This window comes from Periplaneta americana, chromosome 1, assembly GCF_040183065.1.
Source record: "Periplaneta americana isolate PAMFEO1 chromosome 1, P.americana_PAMFEO1_priV1, whole genome shotgun sequence".
Classification (NCBI taxonomy): domain Eukaryota; kingdom Metazoa; phylum Arthropoda; class Insecta; order Blattodea; family Blattidae; genus Periplaneta; species Periplaneta americana.
Window position 1 is genome coordinate 130727747 of NC_091117.1, and position 17384 is coordinate 130745130.

The 17384-nt window shown below is 34.6% G+C and overlaps 1 protein-coding gene across 3 annotated transcripts in view; it reads right to left on the reverse strand.

The window, feature by feature from the left end:
- Window positions 1-12778: 12778 nt before the first annotated feature.
- LOC138700998 (TOX high mobility group box family member 4) overlaps window positions 12779-17384 on the reverse strand; it is a 507699-nt gene continuing 503093 nt past the window's right edge. For all 3 annotated transcript variants that reach the window (XM_069827475.1, XM_069827484.1, XM_069827492.1), the window contains one exon: window positions 12779-16058. In XM_069827475.1, coding sequence (XP_069683576.1) covers window positions 15992-16058 — 67 coding nt within the window. In that variant the 3' untranslated portion in view covers window positions 12779-15991. The remainder of the gene's footprint in view (window positions 16059-17384) is intronic.

Below are 17384 nucleotides of genomic sequence, written 5' to 3' on the forward strand. Positions count from 1 at the left end.
AAGTATGCATGCATGCATTGGTGTAAGTCATATACACTGTCTTTCAACATATCTGGATCTGAATAAATTATCACAAGTTCACTTCTCAAAGCTGCACAGTCGAAGAACATTCCATAATAATCTATTAGGCACGTAAAGGCTTTTTCGGGGAATGATGTTTTATATTCAAAAATATTTTGCATCGAACAATAAAAGAGAAAAGTTCCGGGTCCTCAGTAAATCAGAAAATCTCTCGGAAAAATTCTGGCATATTGTATTTTCATTTTAGTCCACAGGTGATCAAAATTTTACTTCAACTGTTGCATGTCACTTTTAAACTCGTATTTTTTTACTATAAAATGCAACATCTTTTGGTGTGAAGAATTTTTAAGAGGACATCAGAAAGAGAAAAAATTAAAAAGAAATTCCAACATGAAAATAAAATCGAAGCCACTTAAAAGCTAAAGAAGGCCACATGCGGAAGAAATTGTCTCCACTCATTTGAATTTTCAATACTGTAAACAAGACTATCAATTCCTTCTTTATATTCATGAAGAGTTTCAACTATACGACTTTAATATTGCCAACAAGTTAGTGCAACAGATGGAAATCTTTTCTTAAGCTGCATATCTAAAGCCTCAGTTCTTTCAGTAGATTTAGAAAAAAATATTCCAAAACTAAGCAGAGTAGAAAAGAACACGTTTACTACCTTAATGAAACTAACAGATTGTGACGTAACTAGATTTAATTTATGTGTGTAACAATGGACAAATCATTTTTGTACTGCTCATGAATTTTTGCTTGTAGACCACTATATTGCCCAGCCATCACTGTCTGCAGCGCCATCATAGGTCTGTGCTATAAGTTTGTAACCACATTCAAAATCATTTAACACTTCAACGACATGATTAAAGAGAGAGGTAACAGAAAGGCCTTCACTCACACTTGTGAAGTGTAAAAACCGTTCTTCAACATTATCATTAGTTGTGACATACTGAAGAATCGTAGACATTTCATAGTGATATCTAAAGTTTCGTCAAGGATTAAAACCACAAAATTAGTTTTTAAAATTTCTTTTTACATTTCCAGAATCACTGAGAGATAGATTGCACTAACTCATTTTGTATATCAGAAGAAGAACCACGAAATGAAGCTGAAGACTCTAAATGATTATATAATTCTAGATCATTGCGTGCCAACATGTTGAGAATCTCAATGCAATTGCCTCTATTTAGAGATGAACTGCTTTCATTGTGACCTCTAAATGCAAGATCTTGCGACTCCATAAAACAAACTGCAGTGATTAAACTCCTAACAATTTTTCTATTATTCCTTACTGTCTCATTGTGCCTGTCAATCGCAATTTTATATTGATTGCTTGGAGTAAAATCAATCCTTGAATTGTTGTCAAAAGTTCTTTAAGACAAGCAATATGATGAAATAAAATTCCTAGGCCTCTTGTCCGCTTTATATGTTATTTAAATCAATATATCCAGTACTGTTAAAATCGTGTTTTTCTTTTTAAAATGGAAGGCACAGTCAGCAGAACATTTTGTTAAGTTTCTCACACCCATACAATCAATAGATTCCCTCATACAAATTAACATTGAAATACCTAACACATGATTTTATCTTTGTTTCCAGATTAAGAAAATGTTTTAGAGGACCATCCTCTATTATCGTAAGATTATCTCTATAACTCAGTGTACTAAACGGCATTTGCAAGTTTGTCACTTAACACAGTGATGATCATACAAGGAAGCCATATTTCAACATTTCACTTTCACAAAGCACTTTGTATCACTTTCCTCTGTTTTTCACTTACTGACTTACATTGTGGACATACTTTCTAATTATCAGTAGCCTATAATTTAATTTCAACATTTGCCTTTGAATTTATCATAGCTTGCAGTAAATTCATTCATAGTGTTCTGCCCAAGGGCAGGTCTTTCACTGCAAACCCAACATTCTCCAGTTTTTCCTGTTTTCTGCCTTCTTCTTTGTCTCCGCATATGATCCATATATCTTCATGTCGTCTATCAGCTGATATCTTCTTCTACCCCGAACTCTTCTCCCATTCACCATTCCTTCTAGTGGATCCTTCAGAAGGAGTTTCTTCTCAACCAGTGACCCAGCCAATTCCTTTTCCTCTTTCTAATTAGTTTCAGCTTCATTCTTTCTTCATCCACTCTTTCCAACACAGATTCATTTATTGTTCTGTCTGTCCACTTCACACACTCCATTCTTCTCCATATCCACATTTCAAATGCTTCTAGTCGCTTCTCTTCACTTCATCGTAATGCTTATGTTCCTGCTCCATGCACTGCTACACTCCACACAAAGCACTTCACTAGTCTCTTCTTTAGTTCTTTCTCCAGAGGTTCAGAGAAGATGCTCCTTTTTCTATTAAAAGTTTCCTTTGCCATTGTTATTCTCCTTTTGACTTCTTGGCAGCAGCTCATGTTATTGCTTATACTACACCCCAAGTATTTGAAGCTGTCCACTTGCTCTACTGCCTCATTTAGAATTTGCAAGTTTATTTTCTTTACTTTTCTTCCTGTGACCATGGTCTTCGTCTTGTTGGCATTTATCTTCATACCATACTGCTCACAGCTGTCATTTAGCTCCAGTAGCATATCACTTACTATCATCTCCTCTTCTGCTAACAACACCATAACATCAGGAAATCTTATACACTTTATTCTTCTTCCTCCTACTATTACTCCTCTCATGTTCTGAAAACAGTTCTTCACCAAATCCTCCAAGTAGATGTTGAACAGGGCGGGCGGGCGGGCGGGCGGGCAGGCAGGCAGATAGATAGATATTTTATTATCCGTTGGAATACAAATGGCATCGTCAGTCTACATTAATCTAACAATGATGCAATGATTTCAATGTCATCTTAATCTATGGTAACATGTCACATGCTTATTTAATAGAATACTAGTTACTTAGAATATAAAGTATTTAATCACTAAGAAAATAACGTACTACTAATACTACTAATTCAGTCAGTAATGCATAACAAACTAGAATAGTTACTTGTAAATAAGATGCTGAGTTTATTTTAAGAGATACACAGTTAATTATTTTGTAATCACGTACTAGCAGGCAATTGATTTTCTTTCTTCTGAGTCTTGATGCTGCCTCTCTTCCAGTAGAGTCTCCATGCACATGAAACAAGAGAGAACAGAAGGGAAGTATTCACAAGAATAAATGGTTAAAATTTAAAACTTTATATTTAAATATTCCTTTGTGCACATTGGCATGTGTGTCAGAAATATATTTTTAACAGATTTCTTAAACATACTATTGTTATGTGCCTTGACATGTGGGGGAAGGTTATTAGATGATAAAGGACATTCTTGTCGTACTTCTCTCCCTATTTCACTTCCTTCTAACATTTCTTCTCCTAGCCTGACTTCGACTCGTTATTTCATACAAAAGTTACTGAAGAGCCTCCTCTCTTTCCAATCCATGCCAATTTTCTTTAGAATCCCCATCAGTTTATTCCAATCCACTCTGTCAAATGCCTTTTCTAGGTCCACAAATATTATATACACTTCTTTAATCTTCTCTATGTATCTTTCGCTGATTGTACATAGTAGTCCAATTGCATTCTTGTACCTTTTCCCTTCCTGAAGCCAAACTGCTCTTCTTTCAACTGTTCTCCCATCTTAGAATATGAACGTCGATTCAGTATTCGCAGAAGAATCTTCGCAAAGTGTGATATCAGGCTGATAGTCTTGAACTCGTTACATTTCTTGGCATTATTTTCCTTTGGTAAAAAGGAAAGATAGTTTCATACGTATAGGCCTACTTTAGTTCATTTCATAAATACATATAGGCTACAAACATAGCTTAATATAATCGATTTATTGATTAAATTAAAGTAAAGAATATTAATTATAAAATGGGGGCAAAGGCTAATTGGGATTTCCCTGATAGAACTGATATTTAACCCTTGCAGTGAATTTCGGTGAAGTCTGGAGGGCCCAATTAGTCAAATTCACTCTCCTCACCTCGACACTGGGGCCCCCTGGGATCTACTAAGATGCGAAAGAGAGAGTGGTGTGTGGAAAGCAACAGGAAGCTAACACATTTATCCTTCCCAAGAAAAACTGCAAAGATGGCATGATGAGTCTTTCCACGGTAAAATATTCCGGACATAAACTATCCCCCCATTTGGATGTCCGGGCGGGAATGCTGGGGAAGGACAAATCATGAAGCAATCCATCAGAGAGAAGAAATGAGAAGAAACAGAATGAATGTGATGGGTATATCAGAAATAAGGTGGGAAAATAGTGGTGAGTTGGTGAGTGATGAATTTAATTTGTTTTATTCAAGTGTTGAGTGCAAAGGAAGTCATGGTGTTGGAGTATTATTAGAACTTGGTGTGAAAGATAAAGTGACATCAGTGCATTATGTACATGACCGGATGATAATGGTGAGACTTCAAGGGAAGAAAATAGACCTGGTGCTTGTGCAAATAGTGGATTAGCAGATGAAGAAATGTAAGAAAGCTATGACAAGATAGAAGAGATAGTTGAGAAGGAGAAGGGAGCGTGAGTAATCTTAATGGGCAACTGGAACGCAGTAGTAGGAGAAGGACAAAATGGAAAAACAATTGGAAAATATGGAATGGGAAAAAGAAATAACAGAGGAGAATATTTGGTGAATTTCTGTAAAAGAAATTCAATGATTGTTGGAAATACATTATTCCAACAACATAAACGAAGAAGATACACTTGGACATGCCCAAGGGACGAAAGGAAATATCAGATAGACTGTATACTGGCACAGGAAAGATTTCGAAATTGCTTATAAATGCAAAGACTCTACCAGGAGCGGATATTAACTCAGATCATGTTCTGCTGATAGACAAAGTAGATATTCGTCTGAAGAAAATGAGAGAAAGACAGGTGATGAAGAAATTTGATGTGGAAAAACTGAAGAATGAAGAGGAAAGAAGAAAATTTGAAGCAAATTTTCAAGAGAAAGCCACTGCATTAGAATCCACACCTGAGAACAGTAATGAGTACTGGACTCAACTAAAAAGCTGTATACAGGAAACAGCAGAAGAAACAATAGGATACAGGGAAGGAGTGAGAATGAACAAACCTTGAGTCACAGGGAAAATGTTGGAGAAGATGGAGGAAAGAAGAAAATGAAAAACATCAACACAAGAAGGTAAAAGAAACTACAGTAAACTAAACAACGAACTAAGAAGAGAAACTGATAAGGCTAAGGAAGATTGGATGAAAAAGAAAAGTAAAGAAGTAGAGGTTCTAGAGAGAAAAGACAGATATGATTTAATGTACTGCAAAGTTAAATGTTTGGACTTCACAAATAAGAACAAAAAATCCATGTGGTTGATAGAAGATGAAACAGGAAGTGAAATAACAGACAAACAAGAATTACTGAACACATGAACGAAATATGTAGAACAGTCCAGATAAATTAGCCCTAGAAGACAAAGCAACCTTATCAGAAGACGAAAAAGTATTTTCTATTTTAAGAGAAGAAGTTGAACTAGCACTTAGGGAAATGAAGAATGGGAACACAACAGGAGTTGAGTTAGTGAAATGCTTGGGTGAAGACAAGAAGGAAATTCTATCATTATACAACTAAAAATATGAGAAAGGCGAGTGGCCTGAAGATTTTATGGAGATGGTGTTGCTGCCAATACCAAAGAAAAATAATGCCAAGAAATGTAAGGAGTTCAGGACTATCAACCTGCTATCGCACTTGGCGAAGATTCTCCTGCAAATATTGAATCGATGTTTATATTCTAAGAGAAGTTTGACTTCAGAAAAGGAAAAGGTACAAGGGCTGCAATTGGACTACTACAAACAATCGGCGAAAGATACCTAGAGAAGAATAAAGATGTGTACCTATATAGTATTTGTGGACCTAGAAAAGGCATTTGACAGAGTGGATTGGAACAAACTGATGGACATTCTGAAGAAAATAAGTGTGGATTGGAAAGACAGGAGGCTATTCAGTAACTTATATATGAAACGAGTCAAAGTCAGGATAGAAGAAGAAATGACTGAAGTAAGTGAAATAGGGAGAGGAGTATGACCAGAATGTCCTTTATGATTTATCCTGTTCAACATCTGTTCTCAGAACATGGGAGTGGTAAAAGTAGGAGGAAGGAGAATAAAGTGTATAAGATTTGCTGCTGATATGGCATTGTTAGCAGAAGAGACAATACTAAGGAATATGCTACTGGAGCTAAATGATAGCTGTGAACATTATGGGATGAAGATAAATGCAAACAAGACGAAGACCATGGTTGTCACAAGAAAAATAAAGACGGTAAACTTGCGAATTCTAAATGAGACAGAAGAACAAGTGAACAGCTTCAAATACTTGGGGTGTACAACTGCATAAGCAGTAACATGAGCTGCAGCCAGGAAGTCAAAAGGAGGATGGCAATGGCAAAGGAAGCTTTTAATAAAAAAAAGGAGCATCTTCTGCAGACCATAGGAAAAAGAAGAGAGTGAAGTGCTTTGTGTGGAGTGTGGTATTGTATGGGGCAGAAACATGGACATTACGACGAAATGAAGAGACACAATATAAGCATTTGAAATGTGGATATAGAGAAGAATGGAGCGTGTGAAGTGGACAGACAGAATAAGAAATAAAGTTGTGTTGGAAAGAGTGGATGAAGAATGATGCTGAAACTGATCAGAAAGAGAAAAAGGAGTTGGTTGGGTCACTGGCTGAGAAGAAACTGGCTACTGAAGGATGCACTGGAAGAAATGGTGAACAGGACAAGAGTTCGAGGCAGAAGAAGATATCAGATGGTAGACGAGATTAAGATATGTGGATCATATGCAGAGACTAAGAAGAAGGCAGAGAATAGGAAAGATTGGAGAATGCTGGATTTGCAGTGAAAGACCTGCCCTCGGGCAGAACACTTATGTCTGTATGTAATTATAAAATATATTAGAATTGTATTATAAAGTTGGTGTCCTGCGCTGTGGCGTCGTGGTCTAAGACATCCTGCCTAGGACTCGCGTTACAGAATGCACGCTGGTTCAAGTCCTCATGGGGGAAGAAATTTTCTCATGGAATTTCGGCCAGTGTATGGGACCGGTGCCCACCCAGCATAGTGATGCACTTGGGGAGCTATGATAGATATCAAAATCTGGTTGAGAAAGCCAGCTATAATGGCTAGGGGGATCATTGTGCTAACCACACGATACCTCCATTCTGGTTGGATGATCGTCCACCTTTGCTTCGACAAGTGGGCGTGAGGCCAGCAGCCGGCTTGTCGGTCTGGGCCCTTCAAGGGCAGTAGCACCACGGATTATTATTATTATTATTATTATTATTATTATTATTATTATTATTATTATTATTATAAAGTTAGTAGAAATCAATCATATAACTAATTTGAAATGAATATTTAATAATTTTTTTGTAATTATTCAAAGTCATTAAGATATTTTAACGAGTATCAATTTTTAAATGTTTTGTTTGCAAGTCAGATAGGCCTACTCTTATTTTCTATTATTATGTCATAAGAAATTCATTACAGTATTTCTTCGAAACACATAACATGAATTTCCTTATAATCTGAAAGTTGCATAAATAGTTCATTAGATTACCTAAATGCAATATAATATCAACACATTTTTAACGTTTTCATTATTTTATGCAATACATTTTTAATATTTTCATATAGAACGGCACAGGAAAAAGAGACTCACAAATGGTGAGAAGATTTATAAATTATTTCCAGATATTGCGATATTGGCACCAAATGAACATTATCATGAGGCCTTGTATTTGATCAAGGCAAACTTGAAAGACGGAGCTCTTTGTGAGAAATAAATGGCATCTGAAATCTTTCCGTACAAGCGAAGAATAGGCTTATTACACTGATTAAAAAGCTCTTTTCTAAAATTTAGAAAATGTTGATGAGCCCCCTTTCCTGTGTACACTATATTAATAGTTTAATAATTAAATTTAGGGTTATAATCTTAGTTTCAATTTTATGTATTTTATTTCAAAGATTGCTGTCTTGAAATATCTCTCACAAAATACCCGAGTCCATAAGGCAATCAGTTATTCCATTTCAACATGCTTGGAATAGGAACATTTAAAACAAAACTCAATTTAGACCAATGTTCGTGACCCTTAAAATAAAAAATGTTTGACTCTGATTTAGCCTACTTTCATTCCTGATACAACTGTAAATGGCAATAGCGCACGTTGGAATAACAATGGCTGATTTGTCAGCGTTTGCTGGTGCAAATGTTTGCTGTACTCTGGGTATCCACGGACTCTGCAAAATATTAGCAGGAACTGTTATCTACACAGTACAGTTGAAGCTACTAAGATATACCACATTTTGTGGTAGACATAAAAATTCAAATACATATTCTCTATTGGACCAAAGTTACTCTTAATGGGCCAATGTTACCCCCGTTGACTGTATCTAAAATAAGTAGAATCAAATTTATATAATAATTAAATATAGGTAAGTATATAATTCTACTGGGTGTTCAGTTCAAAATGTGTCATGGCTCGCTGTATGCCGTCATGTGGCTAGCCGATGAGCCTAGAGAATTCAATCTTCCTACACTTCCGCAGAGGCATATAACCTAAGAGGTAGAGAAGTTGCCTAGCAAGTATGGCGTTCATTCTGAAGAGTACGTACCGATACGTACGGTAACGCCGGTAGTGGCAGGAATGTGAACTGTTTGGAAATACGTACTGTCGGGATATGGGGAGAGGGTTAAGACGATTACTTACGTATTTGTTGACATTAACTTCGACGGTCAACATGGACACGGAGCATTTGATTTGTGTTGTGGAAAGTTACCGTACGCAACCAATGATAACAAATACCCTGCATACGACTTGCCGGCGCAAAACACAGTTCGAAAGAGGTTATGGTAGCACACAGACCGTACAGACCGCCATCTGTTGCTACGACGTTCAAGTTATACTGTACACGTTCTCAAGTTCAGATTGAAGAACGCCTTAAATAATAGGCAACTTCTCTAACATATAAGCTGAAACTCGCTTCAAATCGGTGACCCAACAACAGTGACGTCATGACACATTTTGAAATGAACACCCAGTAGTTTTCTATATTTTAATTCTAACACTGCTATCCCCTTCTCATGTACAGCTGTCAAAAGAAAAAGTGACCACTCTCTAGAAGCTAAGTTCTCTTCAGGTATCTTCGCTACAATTCAGAGACAGGCAATGTCACATGTTGTTTGACCATGTGACCTTGTATCTACAGTTATAATTATAGTGTTTTCTATGTCACTACTGTAGAGTAGTGGTAGTGTAACAGGCTGGTATTCATGAGGTTGTTGCTTTCAAATTCAACCTAGCGCTTCTTGTGGTTTTTTTTTTTTTCTTTTTAAGAGAGGGACAAAATATAATTGCTGTCTCTTTTATGACTGTTTCAGTAATTAATATCAGGTTCATGAATGTATTATGCCATGACTTTATCATTATTCATTATGACATGGCTGAAAATGGAAAGGAAGATTTTATTCTCAACAAAAATATCTTTCGTGGCATAAACAAAACAAAGTTACTGGTGTCTGCCTTAGAAAATTCAAACAATTAAAAATAAAAAAAAAAAAACAAAACAAAAAGCCATGATTCAATATTTAGTCCATCTTCCTTCCATCTCAATCACATCTTGCAGTTCAGTGGACATAGAATAGACTGGTCTTTTCAAAGCAACTGTTCTGCCACGGCATCCCGGATGAGCTTCCACAAATCATCAGGATGTCTTGGAGGAGGATGCTTCTTTCCTTGTACTCCCATAGCTCAGTCGGAAGAACGTCAATGTCAATGTCTTACGTTCAAATCCTCGTCATTCTTTTCATTTTATTGTGTTATAGGAAAGTATAATATAATAATACAAGAAGAAAACTGACACTAGTATTATGTAGCTGTATTGTTCCAAATCTAATATTAAATTTATATGATTTATATCTCTAAAGAACGATAACAGAATATGAATGATAACTTGAATATTATTTATATCACTAAAGAATAACAGAATATAAATGATAACTTGAATATTATTTATAATGCTAAAGAACAATAACAGAATAGAAATGATAACTTGAATATTATTTATATCACTAAAGAATGATAACAGAATATAAATGATAATTGAATATTATTTATATCGCTAAAGTATGATAACAGAATATAAATGTTAACTTGAATATTATTTATATCACTAAAGAATGATAACTTCAATATTATTTATATCACTAAAGAACAGTAACAATATAAATGATAACTTGAATGTTATTTATATCACTAAAGAACGATAACAGAATATAAAATGGTTTTTTTTTCAGTAGGTTATTTTATGACGCTTTATCAACATCTTTGGTTATTTAACGTCTGAATGAGATGAAGGTGACAATGCCGGTGAAATGAGTCCGGGGTCCAGCACCGAAAGTTACCCAGCATTTGCTCATATTGGGTTGAGGGAAAACCCCGGAAAAAACCTCAACCAGGTAACTTGCCCCGACCGGGAATTGAACCTGGGCCACCTGGTTTCGCGGCAGACGCGCTGACCGTTACTCCACAGGTGTGGACTATAAAATGTTAACTTGAATATTATTTAGATCACTAAAGAACAGTAAGAATATAAATGATAACTTGAATGTTATTTATATCACTAAAGAACGATAACAGAATACAAATAACTTGAATGTTATTTATACTGCTAAAGAACGATAACAAAATAAAATAACTTGAACAAGACTCGAACTCACAACCTTCAAATCACTATGCCAGCACTCTACCTCTGCTCTACGAGAGATAGATATCGCATGACTCCTGCTTAAACACAATAGTTCTGAAACTGCTTCAAGTGTGATTGTATAAGTGCATGCAACATGTAACATCATCATGATCTTAAGTGGAATTAGAATATACTCGTTGTTTACTGATGCGACCACTTTTTTTTTTGACACATGTATCTATAACGAAATAAAATTTATATAATTAAATTAAGAGAGGCCTACTTAAGTTAAGTTTCCCAATATCTTCATTCTAATACTGATGTTCTCTTCTAATGTGCCTGTAAATGCCTAAAAGATTACTTTAGAAGTTACTTTAATATTTTAAAACCTACTTTAGGTGCCTCAACGTTATTTTTTTACAGTTTAAATATCCGAGGTCTACTCCTAAATATGAATAAAATGATTTGCATAACTTTGGTGCTATGGATGTGAACAGTGGCGATATTCAAAAAGTTTAACAACCAGTTCTCTCATGTGTACCTATGTTAAACATATCGATCCTCCCAAATGCTAACATTGTAACTCAATTTTTTTATGGTTTTGAGTTATGCTAGTTAATATGGTCTTAAATTGTTTCTTTTTCTTCCAGTACTATCATTGTAGCTCTAAACCTTTCCAATCGTATGTAAAATCTTATTATTACTATCTGTATACACTGATTTACATGATCATTTTAAAACTTCATTTGCTTCTCCTGAAAAATGGAAGAAAGTGAGTTACAATGTTAATACTTGTGAGGGTCGATATATGGTAATGTCCATGGTAATTGCAAATATTACAAACTGAAAAGTTTGCCGAACCTAGAAATAATTTAACAACCGGTTCGTCTGAATATCACCACTGGGTGTGAACAGATGGGTGGAGGGAATCACGAAAACCACATAGTCGTATTTAGTGATTATATATTATTAACTTATTATTTATATCGTTATATTTAGTAATAATGTTATATCTTATTGTTGCAATATTAACGTATTCATGTGATTTAGTAACGTCACAGCAATTAAATTTTTGAAACCCTGCACAGTATCGCACTGCATAAATAACACGTGCTTGTCAATACAGTGGAGAAAGAAGGTGGAAGCCACTGTTCAGTTACATACCCTAAGAAATAGAAAGCATTATACTTCTATATATCTACCTATTTATATTTCTTCTCCCACAAGCAGGTACTCGGAAGCTAACATCTCATATCACCCACACATTCAAATTCATTCTGAGTCAAAACATTGTATAAACAGGAAATGAAATGTAAGAAACAATAAATAATAAAGTTTTTCCGTGTACAAATAAAAAAAAAAAAATCTTTCCTTTAAAAATAGAAGGGGAAGTAATGCTTCCACCACATCCATGGTCACTACACTCTGCAGCTGTTACAAGAAAGGAGTTCACAATTTATGTAGGCCTATTACAACTTAAATGCACTATCTAATTATCTTAAAGCTTTGAAGAGCCAAGAGAGGTTCGGAACAGAATTAACAATATTTCTGTATACTCACCTTCTACACAACTGATGAATTGCCTATACAAAAAACTGAATTAATCTGCTTGCTATGTTCTTTATATTTTTGTATAACTTCCGACTTGTTTCACATCTCAAAACTTTCTTCTTTACCTACCTTCCTTGATGATGGAATTGATCCACAGCTCTGAAATGATGGATATCTCTACACTTGTTACATGGTGAAAAGACTATAAAATGTTGTACCACTTAATTTAAATAATTTAAAGCAAATTATAGGTAATGCACTCTGGGTGATAATATCTTGAGAATGGGACTTGTCAATAGTTCGGGAATGTTGGAAAATTTCTCTCAACTCATGGTTTCAAAACATAACATCTTCATCATAAAGAGAAAAATTTCTTCTTCTTACCTTGAATTGAATCTGTGACGTTAAATAGTCATTGTCTCAACAAGACTTACGTAAGTTCACTTATAGTGAATGAAAACAGGAAGGGAAAGAGGACAAGCATTAAATTGTGAGAACAACTTAAAACCACACATAAAGTTTTGTTTATTTTTACGATTTATTTATGCGTTTACAATTACATTCAGTGGGCACTGTACCACATCTACATACACCCGCCTGTACAACAGGAGCTGTTAGCAACCCCTGACTCTTACTTATTATTTTTAGATACACTGGTTGATCAGGTAAGAAATCAAAGAGCTTTCATACAATCCATTTATCAGGATTCGCACACAGAAGAAAAATTACCTCAGCTGTAAAAGTTGATCATCAAAATGTTTCAAGATCACATATGCACATCTTAAAAACAATTAATTTTGACAGAAAAAAATAATTACATTTATAAAACCAGGGTAGGGTCTACACTTTATATGATAACAATTTGACTGTACACTAGAAAGAGCTAATATTTGGAGTTGATTTACAGCTAATATTTCCTCAGATTTAATATATATATGTATATACTTCTTTTGTATTTAAGTGATTGTAGTCTGGTCACTCTTTCACAAACCACTGAATATATTGCTAATTGTGTGAAGCGAAACCTTTGCTTTGCAAAAACGAGGAACGTGATGGAATGAAAATAAAGAAACAAAAACATTCTCCTACTACAAGAGTTACGAACAACGTGCAACGAGTTATGTTGCAGTCAAAAAAGAAATATGGTCCATATTCGCTTCCAATCACTTGAGTGTTTTTGAATCTCATCTGCCAACTGCCTGCCAAAAATAACTCCATCTCGAAAAACCCACAACCAAATGCTTCAACCCTTCACCGTAGTAAAGTTTTAAATATACAGAAGAAGGGAGGGAGGGAAGTTTGGAGGCAATGGGAACTAGAAGAGTACAGTAACGTAAGAGTGAATGTTGTGTGTTGTGTACAGGAACTAGCCTAGATATTGTCAGTCTCCCCAGTGCATAAAGTTGAAACTAGTTGAAGAAGTTGCAAGCAAGTCGTCCCGCATTATATCTCTTCAATCATGATAAGAAAAAGCTAATATCATGACAAAGTAACTTACAATTATTGTGTATTGTAACAGTATAGAAGTTAAGAGCGATAACTGAACACATTTTTCGTGTGAATGTTCATGTGACCACCATTTAAAAGAATGTAAAGAATCACAGTGATTTAGTCTTTCTATACTTGTAACACTATTCATAATCAACGATTATCCTTTTTCTGGTTTCTGTTCTATTTTTCACACATCACACCCTTACTTATTTCAATTGAATTTAAATTATTACTGAATTCAGTTGAGCAGGTATTGAAGAATAGTGGTTCTTTCTTTAGGGCTGATTGCAACTGTGTCAACTACGTTTCGTACAAGAATAGAACATTAACATCAATCGTCTGGAAATATGAATTGCATGTTCGTACTGTTCCTCCAATACCAATTCATACTTATACTTTTATTTTATGTGGAACTGTTAACAACGAAGAACCTTAGATATCATTTCATCTTTAACATAAAATCAGAAATACTTCAGATCATGAACTAGTATTATTCCTCTGTTCAGATTATTGTTACTTTGCATTAACCACTGTACTATTCAATTTATTAGAGAAAGAAAGCTGTTCCAAAGTGACTGAAATCAAAGTTGTTTCTACTTTCCTAACAGTACTTAAAACAGACAATAATATTTATTGGTCCGTGTGATATCTTAAATACTACTACTTCTCTGGCTTGCTTGAAACACGCCACAATTCAAAAAGTCAAAAAAACACTTGAGAATGAAACTCATGCTAACAATCTCAATAAGAAAACAGCATTCATTCCAGTCCCTAATAATAGCTTATGTGACCTATATGATTAATTGCAATAAGAATAATAACACCTTTGTGCTAACACTGTTTTGGAATCATGTCAAAAATACAATAAATGCCAGAAGATAAAAGAACTCAAGAATAACAACTAAATAGCTTCAAAAAACTTCAGCTTTTATGAATCTGTAGTACAGTCCATTTCTTTTTCTTTTCACATATGGAGAGAAGTCAATCTTAACATTTTTACCTTGGTATCACCACAATGAAAACAGAATGTTCCCAATTTTCATTTGTGATGACGTTTTCACGTTAGAACTGGAGCATAGAGAATCTTTGCTACGTTTGAGCAGGCCCTCGGGCCACCGTTCTATGCCTGAAAATATGTCTCCAACACTTGTAACATCCATGTCATATTCTAACGACTTTGCTGACACACAGCTTTTCTCTGCTATGAAATTACCTCCATTCAGAAATGTAGTGAGGCAGAAATTCCATTCCATCTGTCTTTGTTTGTACGAGTGCTTCTCTAGTGTATTATACATTGTCGAAGAAGCCAGTTAATGATAACACATGTAAAATTTTGAAATATCATCTTATTTTTTTTTTTTTAGATTTTTTTATTGTTACATTACCGTTGGTGATACGATATAAAAATAAGCCCTCCATTGTTGTTGTCATTACCTCTTTTTCTTAACTTTTCCTCTCTAAGACTTGAGGAAAGATACAGGCTATCGAGGAACAGGTTTCTGTGGGGAAAGTCCCCCATCACATCTCCACATCTATGCTACATATTAGTCGAAGTAATTTGTTATAGACTCCAGGAAATCAACAGCAACATTTATATGAGTGGGGCAAATACTATTCTTCAAAGGTTGCTTTAATAATATACCACAGATAAATGGGGGAAAAGGGGAGGGAGATATAGTCTTCTTATTACTACATTCATTTTAAAAGAGTCAAACATGCAACAAATGACAGCTGAATTAGCTGTCTGTAGAAGTATACAAGGTTCGAGATATTTATATAATATACTCTGTATTTTGTTTATGATAATACTCGCTTTTTTTTTTTCCTGGACTGCCCCAGAAACACTAACGAAGATAAAATCAATCTCCGTTTCTTTTATCTTTACCATCAGTCAATAAGGTACTCTATTATTTCAATATACTGGGCACATTTTTTTGTGCCCATATTAAGTATACCAAGTAAATTTATAGTTATATATACATTTACAAGTATTCTTTCAGTATAACAATGATGATAAGTTTTCCTCTTCTCCGTCTCCTTCTCCTCAACGTGCTGTATAGGTTGCCCACACGCACACATGTTCACAAGATAATGTCTCACTCTTGAGATGTAGGCTTTTGGTCTATGGTACTCACATATGACCCTACCCACCCACTAGCAGCCTTTGCCCTGCACTGTATTCGACTTCTTGCTCTTCTCTTGCTTCAACCTTCGTCACACTTCTTATTTTACAGTTGAGAAGTTCTGTGTTTGGTTTTGATTGGATGCCACCCAGGAACTGAAGACATCTCTATAAGCAAGAAGTAACCATGTTAAATTCTGACTGGTGGTTCGCTATTCTTTAGTTCTATTCTTATATTCCTCTGAGCTAAGTAACTTGAGAGGTAACAATTCCACACAACGATTAAATGGGAAGTTGCATAAAATTATACACACAATAGACATTCATCTTTATTGATATTGATGATGATGATGATGATGATGATAATACAAAATTACATGAAGACACACAGGAAGAAGGAGCTAATTACATTTCTTCAGATATTGTGATACTGGGACCATTTGGACATTATCATGAGGGCTTTCATTTAATCAAGGCAAAATAGTAAAAAGAAGCTCCTTATAAGACATAAAACACATTTGTAATCTTTCTATAAAAGAGAAGAATAAGATCATTACACTGATTAAAATGCGCTCCTGTAAAATTTAGAAAATGTTGATGAATCCCTTTTTCCCCATGTAGGCTATCCTTATTATTGTGTTGCTTGACACAGATTTGATTTTGTTAGTAGAGCTATACAGTGTCTCTTTCATTTTGCCAACTTTATAAACATTAGGTACAAATAACAGAGAAGGTGGCAAAGGTTAGGTAGTGTCCATCCATCCATCCATCCGTCCACCTACATACCTACCTATCAATCAATCAATCAATCAATCAATCAATCAATCAATCAATCAATCAATCAATCAATCAATCAATCAATCAATCATTTATTAATGTCATGAGCAACAGTTTGTTGCAATAGACATAAAATAAAATAATATTTGACATGAAATATAAAAACAGATGAATACAACAATGCAAATGAAATACAATACTGGTAACTGGTAATAATAATAATAATAATAATAATAATAACAATAATCAATACTAATAATAAATACTATAGAATGGATGGTTGATTAACCAGTTATACAAAACAGATTTAAATTGTATATAATTTGCATCATGTGCCTTTTTAACTTAAACATTGTTATAGCAATAGAATTGAACCATTTTTGGACTTACTTAATCTAACTCTGAAACATAATAATTGTACCTTGTATTTAGTGGTGATGATGATGATGATGATGATGATGAAGAAGAGGAAAAGGAATAAGAGAAGATGAGAAAAAAGAGGAAAAGAAGAAGAAAGAAACGAATGAAGTGTAGGTACAAGACAGCAATGGCGGAATGAAAACTGGAACACCTACATCTTATAGTCTGCTTCACAATTATTTTATACATCACACTTCTAATACAATATCATCTGTTAGGGATTAACCACTGGAGATGATTAACCGTAGCTCAAGTTGAAGATATTATTGTACCAAAACATAAGTAAAATATTCTGTT